This window comes from Grammomys surdaster, unplaced genomic scaffold, assembly GCF_004785775.1.
Source record: "Grammomys surdaster isolate TR1022 unplaced genomic scaffold, NIH_TR_1.0 126113, whole genome shotgun sequence".
NCBI classification, from domain to species: Eukaryota; Metazoa; Chordata; class Mammalia; order Rodentia; family Muridae; genus Grammomys; species Grammomys surdaster.
Window position 1 is genome coordinate 1,871,308 of NW_021620921.1, and position 17,103 is coordinate 1,888,410.

At 39.8% G+C, this 17,103-nt stretch overlaps 1 protein-coding gene across 2 annotated transcripts in view; it reads left to right on the top strand.

The window, feature by feature from the left end:
- Positions 1–17,103, top strand: part of Me1 (malic enzyme 1) — a 118,877-nt gene that overhangs the window by 76,594 nt on the left and 25,180 nt on the right. For both annotated transcript variants that reach the window (XM_028756186.1, XM_028756187.1), the window contains exons 7-9: positions 3,814–3,923; positions 10,801–10,898; positions 12,458–12,571. In XM_028756186.1, coding sequence (XP_028612019.1) covers positions 3,814–3,923; positions 10,801–10,898; positions 12,458–12,571 — 322 coding nt within the window. The remainder of the gene's footprint in view (positions 1–3,813; positions 3,924–10,800; positions 10,899–12,457; positions 12,572–17,103) is intronic.

The following is a 17,103-nucleotide window of genomic DNA, read 5'->3' on the forward strand; positions in this document are numbered from 1 at the left end:
CCTCGTTCCTGAAGAGAAGTTTTCAAACAGTACTATATAGGATGGCGGTGATCTCTTAGTCTTTGAGGACATTATCTCACATTTAATAGATTCTTTTGCTGCCATTAAATATTTTTGAAGCTCTTTGAATATAGAGTACTTATTGTTAGTCATTGCACTAAACACACTTACCATTTCATGCAACCCACATACAAATCTGTGGACAATAGTCACATCTTTCTTCATGGGAAAACACAGGCACAGAAAAGTAGAAGATACATAATATCTTCATCTGCATAGATGCCAAGATTTCAGTGTGAACGCTCTGACTCCATAGCCTGTGGCCCAGAACCATTATAACAACCAAATTATAGAAAGAACAAAGGTCTAACATGTTCAATATTAAAGTTATTTGAGAGCAATATTGGTGAAAGCAAGGTTGCTTTTTTTAAAAAAAATTATAGATACACATATTACCAGACCAATTGGTACTATCCAGTTGTTATGGTTACACCTTATCCTATGTATCTGTGTCCATATCTGTAAGATGAAAATCATGAGCCGGGCGGTGGTGGTCCACGCCTTTAATCCCAGCACTTGGGAGGCAGAGACAGGTGGATTTCTGAGTTCGAGGCCAGCCTGGTCTACCGAGTGAGTTCCAGGACAGCCAGAGCTACACAGAGAAACCCTGTCTCGAAAAACCAAAAAAAAAAAAAAAAAAAATCATGGCAGTGGTCCATAGTGTGGTTGTAAAAGGTAATTGTGTGCCTTATATCTTATGAACTGTCAAAACACGTTTGCTGATATTAGCAATAGTATAGTGAGCCAGGAAACCAAGAGCCGACTCTCCTCTGTGTCACATGGTGTGTGATGATGGAGTACTAAATAAATGGTACAATGGAGCTGGGCAAACAATGTAGGAAGTAGATACTTCCACCATGAAAACTGTATGGTCTACATCCATGATGCTGTTAGAAGAAAGTCTGGACTATAAGTTAATGCACACGCAAAGACTATCTTAGGCATATTGTCCAAAGGTGAGTCCATATGTAAAAACTTCAAGTAATCTTATTAAAACCCTGGAGTTTCTGTGGTAAAAATCAACAGAAACACTATTTTAGTTTCATTTCTGTTGCTGTGACAAAACAAAACAAAAAACTCTTTACTAAAATCAGCGTGGGAGAGGAAAGGGTTTATTTGGCTCACAGTTCCAGGTCACGGTCCATTATTGAGAGAAGTCAAGGCAGGAATTCAAGGCGGGCCTACTTGTTATTCCACACAGCATTATCTCTGACCAAGGAACTCATTTCACAGCCAGAGAAATACAAAAGGAACCATTGAGAATGCAGGCTGCTAGCTCACAGAGCAGCGTATACTGAGCTAGCTTTTCTATATAGTTCATATCAACTGCCTAGAGCTTCTGCTGCTCACAGTGAGCTGGACTGTCCTCCATCACTTAACAGTCAAGACGGTCTCCCACAGACATGCTCACAGGCCACTAATCCAAGCAGTTCCTCAGTTGAGAGTCTTCTTTCAGATGGTCTTAGACTGTGTCAGGTTGACAGTTAATGCTGTCCAGGACAAACACCAGCTAAGGGATCAGTGGCACAGCATAAATTAGGAAACCCATTTGCAAAGTCTGTGATAGAATGTACTGTCCTGAAAAGATAAAGACTTCTTATTAAAATAATAAATGAAAGGACAACAAAAATGAATCAAAGAACAAAAAGAATTCAAAATGACCAAGATATGGAAAGATCCAACAGAAAACAGTGTTGAGTTTTATTAGCAATTGAAAACGAGACAAAACCCTCCAGTCTCCTGCCACAGCAGCCATTGAAGAGCAGCAGCCAGATCTTTGTGACATCCCTTGGCCAGGGTCTTAACAAGGCCACAAGTGACTAAGACTCTGTCCAGGTGAAGTACAGCCACTGTAGCGGACAGCTCAACAAGCACATCAGATTAGTGTGGCATGAGGGCAGGTGCACCAGGGAACTACTGAAGCCCTCCAAGCCTTTGAGTTTATCAGTCCATGGGTGAGGAAGTACATCCTCCCAGGAGGAATCAAGAGGAGCCCATTGATTCCTGGCTGCTGTGAGGAAAATCAATCTCAGAAAGTACTGAGTCCTTCCCTCATATATACAACACAAACCTTATAGAGGAAGGGAGGGAGGAAAATTGATTTAATCTCAATTTCACCTATGAAATGTTATCGTAATTGTAAACGGTAGATGACTAAGGACAAATACATGATAATTGTATATGAGTAAATATAATGGAATCATGGACTTAGCGAGATCTTTGTTAGTTATGGTGCTAGGAAGGGGTGGAACCAGAGAGAGCTCTGACAGACTTCTCTCCATTGTGATTGTGTGGGTGTGTGGGGTGGGGGAAGTTGTAAAACTGTCCTCATGGCTGAAAGAAGTAGAAACGAGAACAGAGTTCAGTATTTTGTAGTGACAACTTTGACACTGTGAGGATGAAAGAAGTTGTAGCTTTGGTTTTGTTACCATGTGAGGAGGTTTTAAAATCAGAGTTCCAAGAGTTCGTGCAGACAGGAGTGAGCCACTGAGGAGGAGGAATTACAGCTATTATATAGAGACATAAATCTGATGGAGTAAGGTCCAGAGAGAACAGACGTAAGGAAGGAAAGCTGTTTCTCTCTGGGTGAGTTGAAGAGCCCGCTAAGGGATTGAGCACTTGTAGACAAGGAGAGTAGCAGGCTGTTGAAGCTGTTTTGTCTGAATGCTTATATAGAACTGAACCCCAATATGGAACTCAAAAGAAGAGGGCCCTGTTGAGGGTGAGCCATCATAGATTAGGATTGGTGCCCATATGAAAGAGGCTGAAGGGAAGGCATGTGCTTGCTGCCTCTGCCATGCAAGTGTGCAGCAAAGAGATGCTGCCTGTTGGAAGATGGTCCTCCCCAGACAGTATCTACAGTGAGTTGGTCCTTGAACCCAAGCCTCCAGAACTGAGCAGTAGACTGCTCTGTTTTTATATGACCCAGGATAGGACATTCTTCTTTAACAGTATAGCATGACTAAGAATAAGACTTTTGAGTTTGTGTTAATGTCCACACAGACATGGAAACAAATAGGAAATCTGTGATGCTGGCCAGGCCTTATAGCTGGATTTATCTGCTGTCATGGTAGAGCATGGGAGTATTCAGAGTCAGAAACAGCAAATGGACCAGGGAGTCCAGAGAGTTATCCCATAGACAGATAACTGCCTTTGTCGTGCATAGATGGAGTGGACCAGCTGAGTTTGGGGATCGAAAGGGTTAGGCCTCACACACTCTGCACTACTGGCCATTAGTGAGCTGGACATTTTCCCAGTGGGGTTTTTTCTTTCCACCTTTCATTTGTTTTGCTTCTCCTGCTTTGCCTTGATTTATGAACCCTGTATCTTAGTTTTCAAAATAATAGACAATTAAAGCTTCATTAGTTTGTCAGTTGACTTCTAAGTGTAGCCAGAAGCACTGTTTTCTGAATAACTGCAATCCTTTGTTTATACATAGCTTTTATAGTACACTTTGCATACCTTTCATTAACTCAGAAGATTTTGTTTCCATTGAGTTTTACATTCTTTGAGTATATGGATCATATTTTTGTCTGAGTTTTTGTCATTTGGCATTACTTCATAGTAGCAACCCAGTTCTTTTTTGTGGTAAGCATGCTGTCAGTCTTTGCTGATAATGTGTTAAACATTTATGCTAAGCATCTAGACAGGACTGTAAAAAGAAATTGGTGTGTCTTTTCTATGAGCTAGTTTCAAATGTCTACTTAAAATATTATTTCATTAATGTCTAAAATGCATGTTTTTACCTCATAGATATGGCATGAATTGCCTTATTCAGTTTGAAGATTTTGCCAATCTGAATGCATTTCGTCTCCTGAACAAGTACCGAAACAAGTATTGCACATTTAACGATGATATTCAAGGTAATCACATTGCACTGTGTGTGGATCAAGAATAACGTGACACTCTTTGGTCAGACAAGAGAGAAATGCAATGACCTGTGTAAGTAAAGGCAGGAAGGGGCACAGGGAAGATGTCTAGTAAGATCATGTCACGGAGTGATGTAGACATGCAAGACACACAGAAGTTTGGTGTGCAGCTCTGGGTTGTTTGAGGACCCTGTCCATACCCCTCAATATACATCAGAAAAGAAGGAGAAAAGTTAAAGCCTGCATGTTCACCCCACGTGACTATTATAAAAAAAACACCACAATATGAATAAACTGAAGGACTGAGGTTGCAGGTGATTAAAACGTTATCACAGTGATCCAGAAGGGTAAGGTTTGTGGTGTAGAATCAGGAGAGGGAGGGAAGCACTGAGCTGACAAGGTACCTGTTAGGGGGGTGACAGACCATAGACAATGCACCCTCTTTCAAACTAGAAAGTTTCATATTTTCACAGCTTTGGGACTCCAGTAACTTTCAAAATTAATTTTCTGTTTTAAAAGTATTGTAATCTCTGGAAAGCTGTTGTATAGATAGTGAGAAAATTTATGCTTTAAATACCGTCTGCATTAAACAAATAGTTTTTCCCATTAGATATAAATTATACCTAGGTGTGTATGTGTGTGTGTGTGTGTATGTATGTATGTGTGTGTATATATATATATATGCATATAAAACACATATACATAGAAACTTAACAAAATAAACATGAAAATATCTGAAATTAGTTCACAGTTTTATTGAAATCCTGTAGATATTAGGTTTCTGTTAAAAACCAGGATTTATATTGGATGATTTTAATCATAATTCTGATTGCCTTTCATATTTGAGAAAGCATCATAGAATGTACAGGATTATACATGAGCTCCTAGAAATCTGATAAAATCTCCAGCTATTATGACATAATAAAGAGGGAAGTCCACAAAAACAGACTGCTTGTTGTTCAAGGGTATAAATGCATATTTGTCTTAGCCATAGTCTCTAAGCCTCACTCCAGTGAGTGCTGTAGCTTTGGTTTTAGAGTCAGGGCCTCACTGTATGCAGATGGGCCTCACACTCAGTGTCCTGTTGGCTGAGATCACATAACCACCAGGCTGGCATATGAATAGTCTGCTGCATCTAGTTGATGTTTCAGGCATATGCTTTGACCATGGACTTTTGTGTAAGCTGCTTGTGGTTTTCTATGCAAGCTCTGGTTTTCCATCCCACTCCCCCCTCCTTCAACATCAAGCCTTATATGAAAGCCTTATAAGGGAACCTATTTCATTAGGTCATATTTTATCATAGATAAAGGACAAACACAGGGAGGGAGTTACGTAGTTCTAGCAACCTGAGACCCAGATGGCTTCCGTCTTACTGCTGTGAATGCTTTTCTGGGTGTCTTAATGTCTGCAGCACGCAGCCCTCTTACTGGTACTGGCCTGAACACTGTGCTGTTGCCCTGCCACTGACCTGCTGATCTCTTCCCACTGCATTGGCTGTTCACCTCTTCCCTCTGACTGGCACATGACAGAACTTCGGGCCTTTTCTTCTTGCTTTAGTCTATCCTCTTAGGTCATATTCCATATTGTGACATTCTACTTTCAGGTTTATTTCTGCATTCGAGATTTCTTCGAACTCCAGGGCACCATGTTCATCTGTTTATTAACAGCTCTTCTTAGATATCTCAGCGTTACCTCATTGTGAAACCATCCCAAAGCAAACCCATTTCCTCCCCAGTGCAACCTTCTCCCTGTGCTCCCTTCTCAGTGAACTTCAGCCAAGTGCTTCCCGCCACTAAGTAACCCTGATGTCATATCAAAAAAAATGGTGTCTTCCACGGATTCAGTTATGTGTTGCTGCTGTTTTCTAAGAAGCCTATCCATGTGCACTCTTGCTCTTCATGGAACATAGTTCCTGGATAGTCACTTTACAGAGAGCTACAGATTTCTTGGAATTGAGTATTTAGGGGATTTCAGAAGGAAATCCAGAATTTCCAGGTATTAAGTGTCCATGTGAGCTATAGAAAGGGAGTCTGGTTTTGATACGTGGCAGCCCTGACTCTTGGGTACCCTCTATAATGACATAGTGGCTTTAATGCACACAGTACAGGCTAATATCTTAAGTCACCCATCAGTTCATTTTGATGTGGTTTTGTCTATAGCAGCCTCCAGTGACCTGTGGAATAAGCCTATTCCTTTCAAGGTCTAGGAAAGTCTATAAGCAGTGAACACTTGTCTAGTACATACAATGTCCGGAGTTTATTCCCAGCTTTTCAAAAGTAGCATCAAAACAAACCTACATCTCCTTCCTCTACAGTATTTTTTACCTTTGTATTTTTGTGGCTGTCACAGAAATATGTATAAGAATGTTAAGACCAATATTATATGTTTGAGAGTCATTATTCAGAGTGAATGAGAACCAGAGTTAAATTTAAGAAGGTTAAATCACCAAACCAGGAATTTGAGTGATCGCTTCTGTCTGTCAGGACCATTAATTAAGGTTAAGGCCTGGCTACATCAGAAGTGAAGCCTACAGATGAAGTTGAGGTCCAGCGTGTGAGGTGTGCTGAAGATGCTGGAGAACTCGCCAGGCTTGCCAGCGTGGAGACAGTAAATGCTGGGTTCCCACCCTCGCTGCCTGTACACATAATGCTTACCTATTTCCTCATAGGAATTTCAAAATAATACTACCCTCAGAATGGAAAATACAGGTTTCAGAAAAATGCATCTAATTCCTTAGAGAAAGCCTATGGGAAGTCCTGGAGTTTTGACTAGAAATGAGTAAACCACCCTGAGCATCTCTCTACTTCAGAGTTGTGTCTCTGTGACAGGGTTTCTCCACATGTTTGTCTTATCTTTTGAACCCTACGTTTTTCCCATTGTGCCCATGAATGTTGTCAATGAAAACGATTATGTAACTATTTCAGGCCTGCAATGTATATAAAGAGCTTGTATCTTGTCCTTGAAGGGACTTTCTTCTCTTCTCTCTTTTGAAACAGATGTGTTATTTAATGATAATATTTATGAAAAGTATTTGATTAGAAAATAACATAGCTAACTATACCAGTAATCTAAAATAATATTAAGTGAAATTGGCTTTGCTTTGGTGGCATTTTATGCTTTAGGCCATCTCTTCAGGGAGTTTCCTGTCCTTTTGCCTTTCTCTTATTCTGCGGAGGTTCTGGTCTGCTCTGTCTGCTGGCAGTTCTTTCTCATAGTATTCTCTGTGTTAAAAAGAAGCTTGTACATGTGTAGTCCTCCCTACTGAGTAAATAAATTTCACTTCATTTTTTTCAGTATAGCGTTCTTCCCTGCCTTCCACTATGCCTGATGCTTCTGGTCCATATCTCCGCTTGTTTGTTTTAAAATCTGTTTTTCTGCTGCTTTAGTGCAGTTTGTAGGGGAAAGGACTGCTATTTGTGTGCACTTTCTCCCACTTTCCACAGGGAGCCATCCCTGCCTGTGTGTCTTGCACATGCTGCAGCTGGTCTGTGTCCTCCCACCCGAGGCTGTGGGGATCTTGAATGCTCTGCACTGCTGGGAGCAGGTGGTGCATGCTCTAACCTTCAGCTCGGCCTGTGTAAATTCACCCATGTCCTCAACTCTTCTTGTAGCATCTGATCTTTTAATAGCACATGAGGATTTATTTTATTAAAATTTGATCTCAGGGCTAGAGAGCTGGCTCAGCAGTTAAGAGCACTGACTGCTCTTCCAGAGGTCCTGAGTTCAATTCCTAGCAACCATATGGTGGCTCACAACCATCTGTAACGAGATATCCAATGCCCTCTTCTAGTGTGTCTGAAGGGAGCTACAGTGTACTTAAATACATAAAATAATAAATAAAAATAATCTTTTTTAAAAAATTGATCTCATTAGTTATATAAAGTTATTTTTAGTTTTAATTTAACAAATTACTATGCCAGCATATCAGTAGAGGTCTGATATTATTGCTGTTGTTTTGAGATAGGCTAGCCTTAAACTTTTGATCGTCCAGCCATAAATTGAGATTATCATGCCTGTAGTTGAGATCATTCTTTGGCAAAAGATTAGAAAGATTTATAACCACAGCAGAAGCACAGCAAAACACTTAACTTCTGTAGATGGTAAAAACACATTATACGCAAATTCATACTGGAATTGGGTAGCCCTTGTCCACCATATTTGGTAGCAGAAGCATTTTGAATTTTATATTTTTCTTGATTTTAGAAAATGTATTTATATACTTATGTATATGTATTATATCTATACATCTATAGCTACATTTATTATGTATGTGCACACACACACACACATAAAATGAGACATTTTGAGGTTGGGATATAATTCTAAATACAAAGTTCCTTAGTGTCCAGGGTGCATCATATACATGTAGGTCACAAATGATGTCACACGGCATGTCAGAACTTGCATTCTAGCTGCAACTCACCATATAAGCTCAGGAGCAGAGTGCCTTGTGTCACGTCAGAACTTGGAGGTTGGAGGGATAGCTCCACAGTAATAACATTTATTATTCTTACATAGAACCAGAGTTCAAATCCCAGCATCCATGCAACACCATCTTCTAGCCTCTGTAGGCACCTGCATGCAGAAGCACACACGTTCATATGCACATTCTTATAACTTAAAAAATGGTTTTTAAAATTTTGAGAGTCTGAAAAAATGAGACTTATATTAAAGACATGCAACCTGTAGATTTTTCTAAAATCTTGAGATTCCATCTTTTTAGTATTACTAACAGTGTTAAGTAATCTTTAACACCAGGAGACCAAAGATAGACCTCCCCTCTGTCTGTTTCTTAAGTTTAATTTTTATGTAACAGTTTAAACATTTATGTAATTTACTTTGCAAACACATTTTTATAAAACTTTAATTTTCTGTAAGTGCTTCTCTATAAAGAAATTTACAGTAGTCATAGCCTATGTAGAAGAATCATAGTCATATTCAAGTTTTTGGTAGTGCTAAACTATTTTTCTGGTCTTATAAATTGATGCTCTAAAGAGAAGACTAGCCTTTCCACTATGTCACTGGGAAATGCTATAGAATACACGTAGATAATGGCGAGATGTCCAATACAGCGAGAAGCGACGCATTCTGCCTGATTTATGGTAGTCATAAATTAGGTCTGCAGTAAAGCGTTTTGAATTTTAGTAGAATGAGCTAGCATTGCCACACATCAATGTCACATTGTAATTAGACAATAGCAAAATCTGTGTGTCTGTCTCCAAGTGTCCAGTTCCATGAAAAAAGAAAGAATAACAATACCAAAATATAGTGACGCAGGTCGTGTTCCAGAATTAACTCTTGAGCTATTTAAATCTGTGGCCCTGGGACAGTCAGTGGATATGTTGGGTTCATATGATCTGACAATTGGAAGTGAGCTTGCGGTTCCTTACATGTTTGGACCCATTTTCACCAAAAGGGCCCAGGACAGAGCTAGCCTAAGATGCTGCATGTGCATAACTACTTACCGTAGCTGTATGCCTGCCTCCTCAGTTCCATCTGTAACATTTCTCAGGAGTGTAGCTGGGCGCATGAGACGGGCATCATGGCATATTTCTTAGATACATCAGCCATACTTTGTACAGAATTGCTTTTTTTGTGTGGTTTTGGGGATTTAACTAAGGCCTTATGTGTACTAGACAGACATTCAACACTGAGTCACATTGTCAGCTCTTTTTTCTTTTTAAATTACGGACAAAACTGTGGGTTTGTGTAAACATATGACTTGCCACAGTTTATTAGCATTGCAGTGGTCTTACTTGCATCTGTTCAGATTTGTGTTTTAACAGAGTATTTAAAGAGTAAAAAGTATTTAAAGTTTGGCTCAACTCTGCTGCTCACCTGGGTGATACTGAAACAGAAGAGTGTTATTTTGGAGATAAAATGTCTTTATAGGAGGAAGGCATTGCAAGAAACTGCAGTTATATCTCAGGAATGAACCTTCAAGAGACTGAGCAGTGTGATTATGTTCAGAGCAAGAACACTACTGCCTGGCCTGCAAACACGCTGAAGTCATGTGATTAGATGGGTAGCACTCTTGCACCTGTGGTGTGATGACAACAACCTTACCTACTTCACATGCATTCAGTTAGCAACTAGGGTCTGGTAGGAATTAGTGGTAAAATGACAGTTAAAGGATACAGTAAAGACCAGATTTCAATTGCTGTTAATGGCTAATTGTTCAAATTTAACCATGAAATTCCAAATATGTTTGAACACCATTGCCTCCACCCCATCAGTAGCATTTACTATGTGCCTCCTTTGTGTAGATGTCAAAGCCTCAAGAATATTTAGGTAGAAAAATTCAGCAGCATGAATTTCTCTTCTGTGTCATACAATAAAATTATTTTTACAAATGAGTAAAACAGATATACAGAATTATTTCTAAATTCTTCTATCTGGTAAGCAAATGAACTGAAATCTACATCATATCCAAACTCAGTCCAGAGGTGGTGACATATGCCTGCAATCCTAGCAGTTAGGAGGCAGAGGCAGGCATGGTGACATATACCTGCAATCTCAGCACTTAGCTAGCTGAGGCAGAAGGCTTGCTAGTTTGAGAGTTCTTCCAGGACTACAGGGGATGCTGCCTTAAAAATCTAAAACTAAAATGAAAACCAAGCAGAACCTAAACTCATGTTATCCTCTCAAAATGAGCCTCCGAGTCTCCTTTTTGAAGAGTTTTCAAGGATTTCAGCCACTGTCCTAAAATATTGATGTCCCTTGCCATATGCTAGCATGGGGACAGTTAAACACAGGTTCTCTTTCTGTCCCTGTAACTCTGTGATGTAATGATTTGAAGATGCGAATAAAGGCTTAGAACGTGGCAGGAGCTGACCGAGGCTTGCTCAAGGATATTTATCACTTGTTTTAGGAACAGCGTCTGTCGCGGTTGCGGGTCTCCTTGCAGCTCTTCGAATAACCAAGAACAAGCTCTCTGATCAGACAGTGCTGTTCCAGGGAGCTGGAGAGGTATCTGCCCTGTGTACTGTTTCCTGCATCTTAACTGACATGCAGCTAACTTTAGCCCAGTGCTGGCACCAGGCCTCAGGTGCTCACATAGAGTTAGAGTACAGCTATAGACAGAAGATTCTCTAAGTTTTAAGTCATCTTACATCATTGTAGGAGACTCTGGAAATGTAAAAACATTTTCACAGTTTAAATTCAAGAGATTATCAAATTTTACCCTTGACTTTGTTATTCATGCTTAAGGCTTGATACAGAATGAAGTTTCCAATGTGTGTTGTATATGACAATTTCAGTATTTAAATTAATATACTTGATCCCCCACTGTCATAGTTGAGAGTATTCATAGACACACGCACAGTCCAACCTGTACATATATAACTGTAAATGTTTTTTAAAAATATCATTTTGAATTAAAGATACATAGTACATCAAAACTATTCAACATTATAATCAAGACATTTGAAATCATTATACAAAAATTGTATAAGGTCAAATTATATAGTTTTTTGAAATCATTGTTAATACTCATTTAAAAGAAGAAAGCTAATTCACTTTCCAAACAGAATAAAATGTTTTTTGTGAGAAAACTTTCAAATCTCTCTAGAGTTACAGAATACAAAAATGAGAAAATACTATGGCTAGACAGTCATTTTGAGAAAAAAAATTAAACTTAATATTCTTATAAACAAAACAAGATGTCCTGTGGGCAGAAATGTGTATTCTGCATTTTTATTTAAACACAAGACCCAGAACTACAGTGAGTATGTTAAAGCATTCAGAATGAAATAACAGATCCACTTTCAAACAGATTACAACCCAGCCTATGTAGCGGCTCTGATATGTAAGGGCCTCATTTTCTAGTTGTCCCTTGCTGCCTTTATTCTGGTAAGGTCTTCTCTATTTCCAGAAGTTTCTAGTGAATAACCCAGGTCAGTTCTTTATTCTCAGCAGGAATAGCAATATTCCTGGTTTGCTGACTCATGGGCCTTGGTTTGTTCCAGAAAACGTGAGGTCTGTGGCATTTCACAGATTATTGCACTCTTCATCAAATTCCAGATAAGATGGTTTTTTTAACACTGGGAGAGATTCTGCAATACTTTGGCTAAATGACAGTGAATAAATGCTGGGCAACATATATTTCCTTTCAGTTTTATGCTGTTGTCTAATTGGTCAAGATCCCATCCAAGTGAGCAGGCCTCTTTAGTCCTGACAGTGAGCCATACGATCCAATGAGCCAGGCTGGCTGGTTATTGGGCTAAAGGTAGTGTTTTATTGGATCAGATATACTGGCATTTGGGGTGTCTCTGTCATATCTGTGCTGACTCGCAAACTGTATCATAGTGGTTGCGTTGTAATTAAAAGAAGTTAATGTTGGTCATTTTGCACCCAAATGTGACAAAAATGCTTAGTTCCTTGTACCAATTAATGACTAAAGCTCTGAAACTCAGTGGACAGAGCTGTTTTGCAATTCCTCACTAATGGACAAAACTGGGTGATGAGTAACCCTTGATAAGATATGTGGAACAGGTTTTAAAGTCCTTAACTTCATACCTTCTTTTCAGGCTGCTTTGGGGATTGCTCACCTGATTGTTATGGCCATGGAGAAGGAAGGTTTATCAAAGGAGGAAGCTAGAAAAAAGATATGGTTGGTTGACTCAAAAGGATTAATAGTTAAGGTAAGAAAAAAAGTCACTGTGTATGCCTGTTCTAATGACCATTCCACAGACTGCCATTGTTCTCACTGCCCCTTTAAGATGCAGTGTTAAAAGATTAGCATTTATGGGTTGGAGAGATCAGTTAGTGATGCACTGACTATACTCGGACAAGTACCTGTGTTCAAGCTCCAAAACCTAAATTTCAAAAAGCCAAGCACAGTGGCTCAAGCTTGGAATCCCAGTGCTAAGAAGACTGAGATGGATGGGTCCCTGGAGCTCTCGGGCCAGCTAGTATAACCTACTAGGTAAGTGTCTATCTAGGTTAGTAAGGGAACCCGTATGAAACAGGGAAATGGTAGGTGGGGGTAAGGAGCTCTTCCTGAAGTTGTCCTTTGACCTCCACATAAACCCTTACATTATACATGCACCTGCATACCTGTGCATACACCCACACACACACACACACACCCACAAGCCTTGCCATTTAGATTTACTAATAATGCTCCTGAATGAAGAGGAAAACTGTCTCAGGAATGCCTTCTGTTTATTAATAGAATTGAGTGTCTACTGGAACTGGTTCAGTTTTTCATGGAGGAAGTTGGATGCAGACACTGACACAGCACACTCTATGAAAAGCTGTCTGTTACTCAGCCAATTAGGAAGGAAGGAGAAGAGAGGGCTGCCCACTTACCTGCTACTTTGCCTGAGTTCTTGAAGGCTTGGAAGGGATTTTCATGGGAGGGACTTTCGTCCATTGGCTATTGGAATAAGCCAGTTTCCCATTTATGGTGACAGAAAGGCTTCATCTGTATGATTCTTGTGAAAACTTAGTAGGAACAAGTATGTAACCTGGCAGCTATATTACTGTTACTTCCTGGTGTGCCACTTTTTAAAAAACTGCTATAAAGTACACCTAACCCCCTTTTGTGTGACGATTGACCAGAGATAGCTGTGTCTTCTGCAGTACCGCATGGAAATGATCTGAATGAAACTCAGGTGTACCCAGAGCTGTGGAAAGTTTGCACTGCTGAGCCAGTAGTTTCTGTTTTAGGAAGTCTGTCCTGGAATTAGCATGTAGACATTGTTTTAGATGTGGGATATTATTAAGACAGTATTTGCAGTAGTGATGTTTAATCATATATTAATTTTAATGGTGATCTTTATACTTCCAAAATATAATTGTCAAATAGATTGTGGAATAGCCACAAGTGTAATAGAAATGTTTAATACTATTTTCAAAGAGCATTAAATAACATCTTAATGATGTAGTGTGTCAGATAAAAAGAAAATGCATATTTTATACAGTACATGATTTAAATGTGTGATGTCTGAAAGACACAGAAGATAAATCTCAGCTGCATTAGACTTTCCTATGCTCTTACTGCAGTTGTTATTTTATGATGCTAGCCTCTGAGCCCAGGGCTTCACGCGTCCTAGGCAAATGCTGCACTACTGAGCTATGCCCCTTGGTCTGGAAACTTACTTTGTTTGTAGGGCTGTTTTTGTATATTCCAAATTTTTAACAATTGTAATTATTAAAAGCCAGAAAAATGTTTAAAATTTGCATAATTGATAAATTTTGTCTTAAAGGAAGAGAAAGTATATGTAGAGCTGTCAATTTAAGTGTTGAGTGTAGCTTACTCTGTTGAGTTAGGGTCTCACTCTGTAACCCTGGATGGCCTGGGCCTTGTTATCTAGACAAGGCTGTCCTCCAACTCCCAGAGACCTGCCTGCCTCTCCCTCCTAAGTGCTAGGATTAAAGGCATGCACACCAGGCCTGGGCACCAGCAAGTTTAGTTTTCTAGGACTTGTTGCTTTTAAGAATCAGAATGCTTATAAACAATTATATACCATGGTCACATGACAGATATTGCAGTTGGGAAATAATGTTCACTGAGTAAAAGTTTCCACTAAACAGTTGTTCTAGATTTTAGTAAGTACATAATAAGGCACTTGATTTCAGGACACTCACAGCATAAGGGGGAAAAGTCAAGTTACCAATCACAGAGAGATAGGAAAGCACTGTTACAGAAATGTCACCGTGCGTGAGGGAGACAAGGAGGGAGGGAAGACTGAGGCACAGGCCTTTCCAAGGCTAAGTTGACAAGGAAGAGTTTGGAATTACTGTGGGGTCTCCAGAGACCCAAAATTCCCTGGACATGAAACTGAAAGGAAAGTGATGGTGGCAGGCCATGGAGAGTCCTGGCAGAAACTGAGGGTCGTGTGTCCCCTCTGGATCTTCCAAGTCACATGCGTAACTAGTCATACATGATAGTAGTTCACTGAGTAAATGAATGAGCAGCTTTCTGGTGAAGACACAGCATGTACCTTACTCTGCTGTAAGAGACCGAGTGTTAGAGTGGAAAGGAAAGACATGGCAGGTGTCACAGGGGACGTATGACTCGTGAGTCCTGAAGAGCAGTGAGCAGAGACAACTTGCCTTTTCAGTCATTCTGATGGCATTGTGGAGGATGGTTTGAGAGGAGTTAGAGTGAGAAAAAATAAACTAGATTCAGAGCTGCTGCAATAATCCACAAAAATTATCAGAGGCGTGAGTGAGAGAGGCTTGACTCCATAGATGTTTACAAGGAAGGGCTGGTGTTCTGAGAGCTTAGGAAGTGGGAAGGAGGAGCGGGGTAGAGAAGAGGTGTGCTGCACCCCAAGGTGTCTAGGTATAGAGAGAGTAAAGGGAAGCTAGTTTGAGGGGACACAGTGAGATGAGCTGACACAAAGCAAGCTCAGGATTCCTGTGGAGACGACAGCGGGAGTATCCTGCCATCCATTGAAATCCAGGACTGACCTTTAGGATAAGATCAGAGCTGGAAAGAGGGATGTTAGATGCCACGAAAAGCAACTACATAAATCATGTTGTCTCAGGAATGTATGGCATTCAGAGCCCACATAGTGGGAGTTCATGAGTGACATTTTAATGTGAAATCCACACAAGCATCCATAGCTGTTAGCATAACTTTAACATAGGTCCACTGAGCTGACACTCTAGGTTCCATGGACTGCAGTACTAGGAATGACTAAAGTTGTTGGTTAGACCCAGCCAGCAACGTTTACTTCATGTCCTTCACCTGCCAATGTTACAAGGTGTGTGTGTGTGTATGTATATAGGTATATATACATATATGTATGTATATTATACTTGGTAAGATGAAGTTATGTTTTAAAAGACTGTTGTATACTTAATAGCTAGCCTGTACACTAATATAAAACAGAACTCGTCAGTGCTAGTATAGTTGGGATCAGTTATTGGGTTACTGGTGATCTTTAAATACCCTACTTTAGTATTTTATAGCAAGAACTAATTGCTATCAGTTTAATCACCTAAATTAATACATTTTAATATAAATAGTCCAGTACTTACTAAATACACACATCTATAAAAATCTTCCCAGATGACAACAAGAAAGAATGATGTGAGGGACAGAACTGTCAGCTGAGCAGTCTCTCGCAGTGTTGCCAGAGTGGACAGGAGGCCACAACACAGACTGGGCCACACTCAGCCCATTGCTTAAGAGACTTTTGCTAATGAGCCAGCCCTGTGCTTAATCAGATCACTAAAGCAGGGAGTGTGCTGTGAACTCACATTCATGGAACAGGCTGGCTTCAGGGTGATTTGACTTCAGTTTTATTTTCTTCTATTCTATGTAATTTACTTCACTGTGTTTTTCTGTTTATAGTTACTTAGCTCTTGTAGAAGAGATAGTGAACATGGGCATGTTATATGCTATCATATAGTTGGGATAGTATTATTATTTCTTTTTGAAAAAAAAATGCTTAGGGCTAGAAACTCCAAGCTCTGTGACGTTTCTCTTTCCTCTGTTCTGTCAGAATCTGAGAGTGGCACTGTACCACTCAACAGTGATGACACTTTACATATGCTCGGAGAGACTTTGTAGCTTAGAAACAAGTATCCGGTTTGATTACTTTCTTCCTTTTCAATTCAAGTAAAAGATGACGTATGCATTTGTAGGTATTCATAACACTCATTGATTATATGCATGTGTTTTTTTAAACAGAAAATAATGACTATTGATATTTAACATGCAGGATTATTATTGGTGGAGTTCACTTCCTGTAGCCTTATATCTATCTTAGTTGTGTTTGAAAATGCATGTTCAATCTGGTTGCAAATTCTTGTAGTAAGAGTCAGCACAACATAGTGGGGGATTAAAGAGACAACCTGGCGAAGAAACTTCTAACTATTCCCAGTATGTTTGCCACAAGGACAGAAGGAAGAAATGAAGGGGGGAGCAGGGATAGAGGAAAAGGAGGCAGACTACCAAATCTGGGTTTTCTGGATAAACAGATCTCTATGAACCCTTTGCTAAAAGACCGCAAAAAGTAACTGTTCCTGAAAGGGAAGAAATGAGGTGATGGCAAGAGAGTGAGTGGGGCATGAGTTCATGTGTGTGCATATGTGCACATGTGTGTGCGTGTATGTGAGTGTGCATGTGTACAAATGTGCAAAAGCAACCAGTGACAGTAAAAGACTGGAAACCCCTCCGACCAAAGGTTGACATGTAACATATGGTTGATATGTA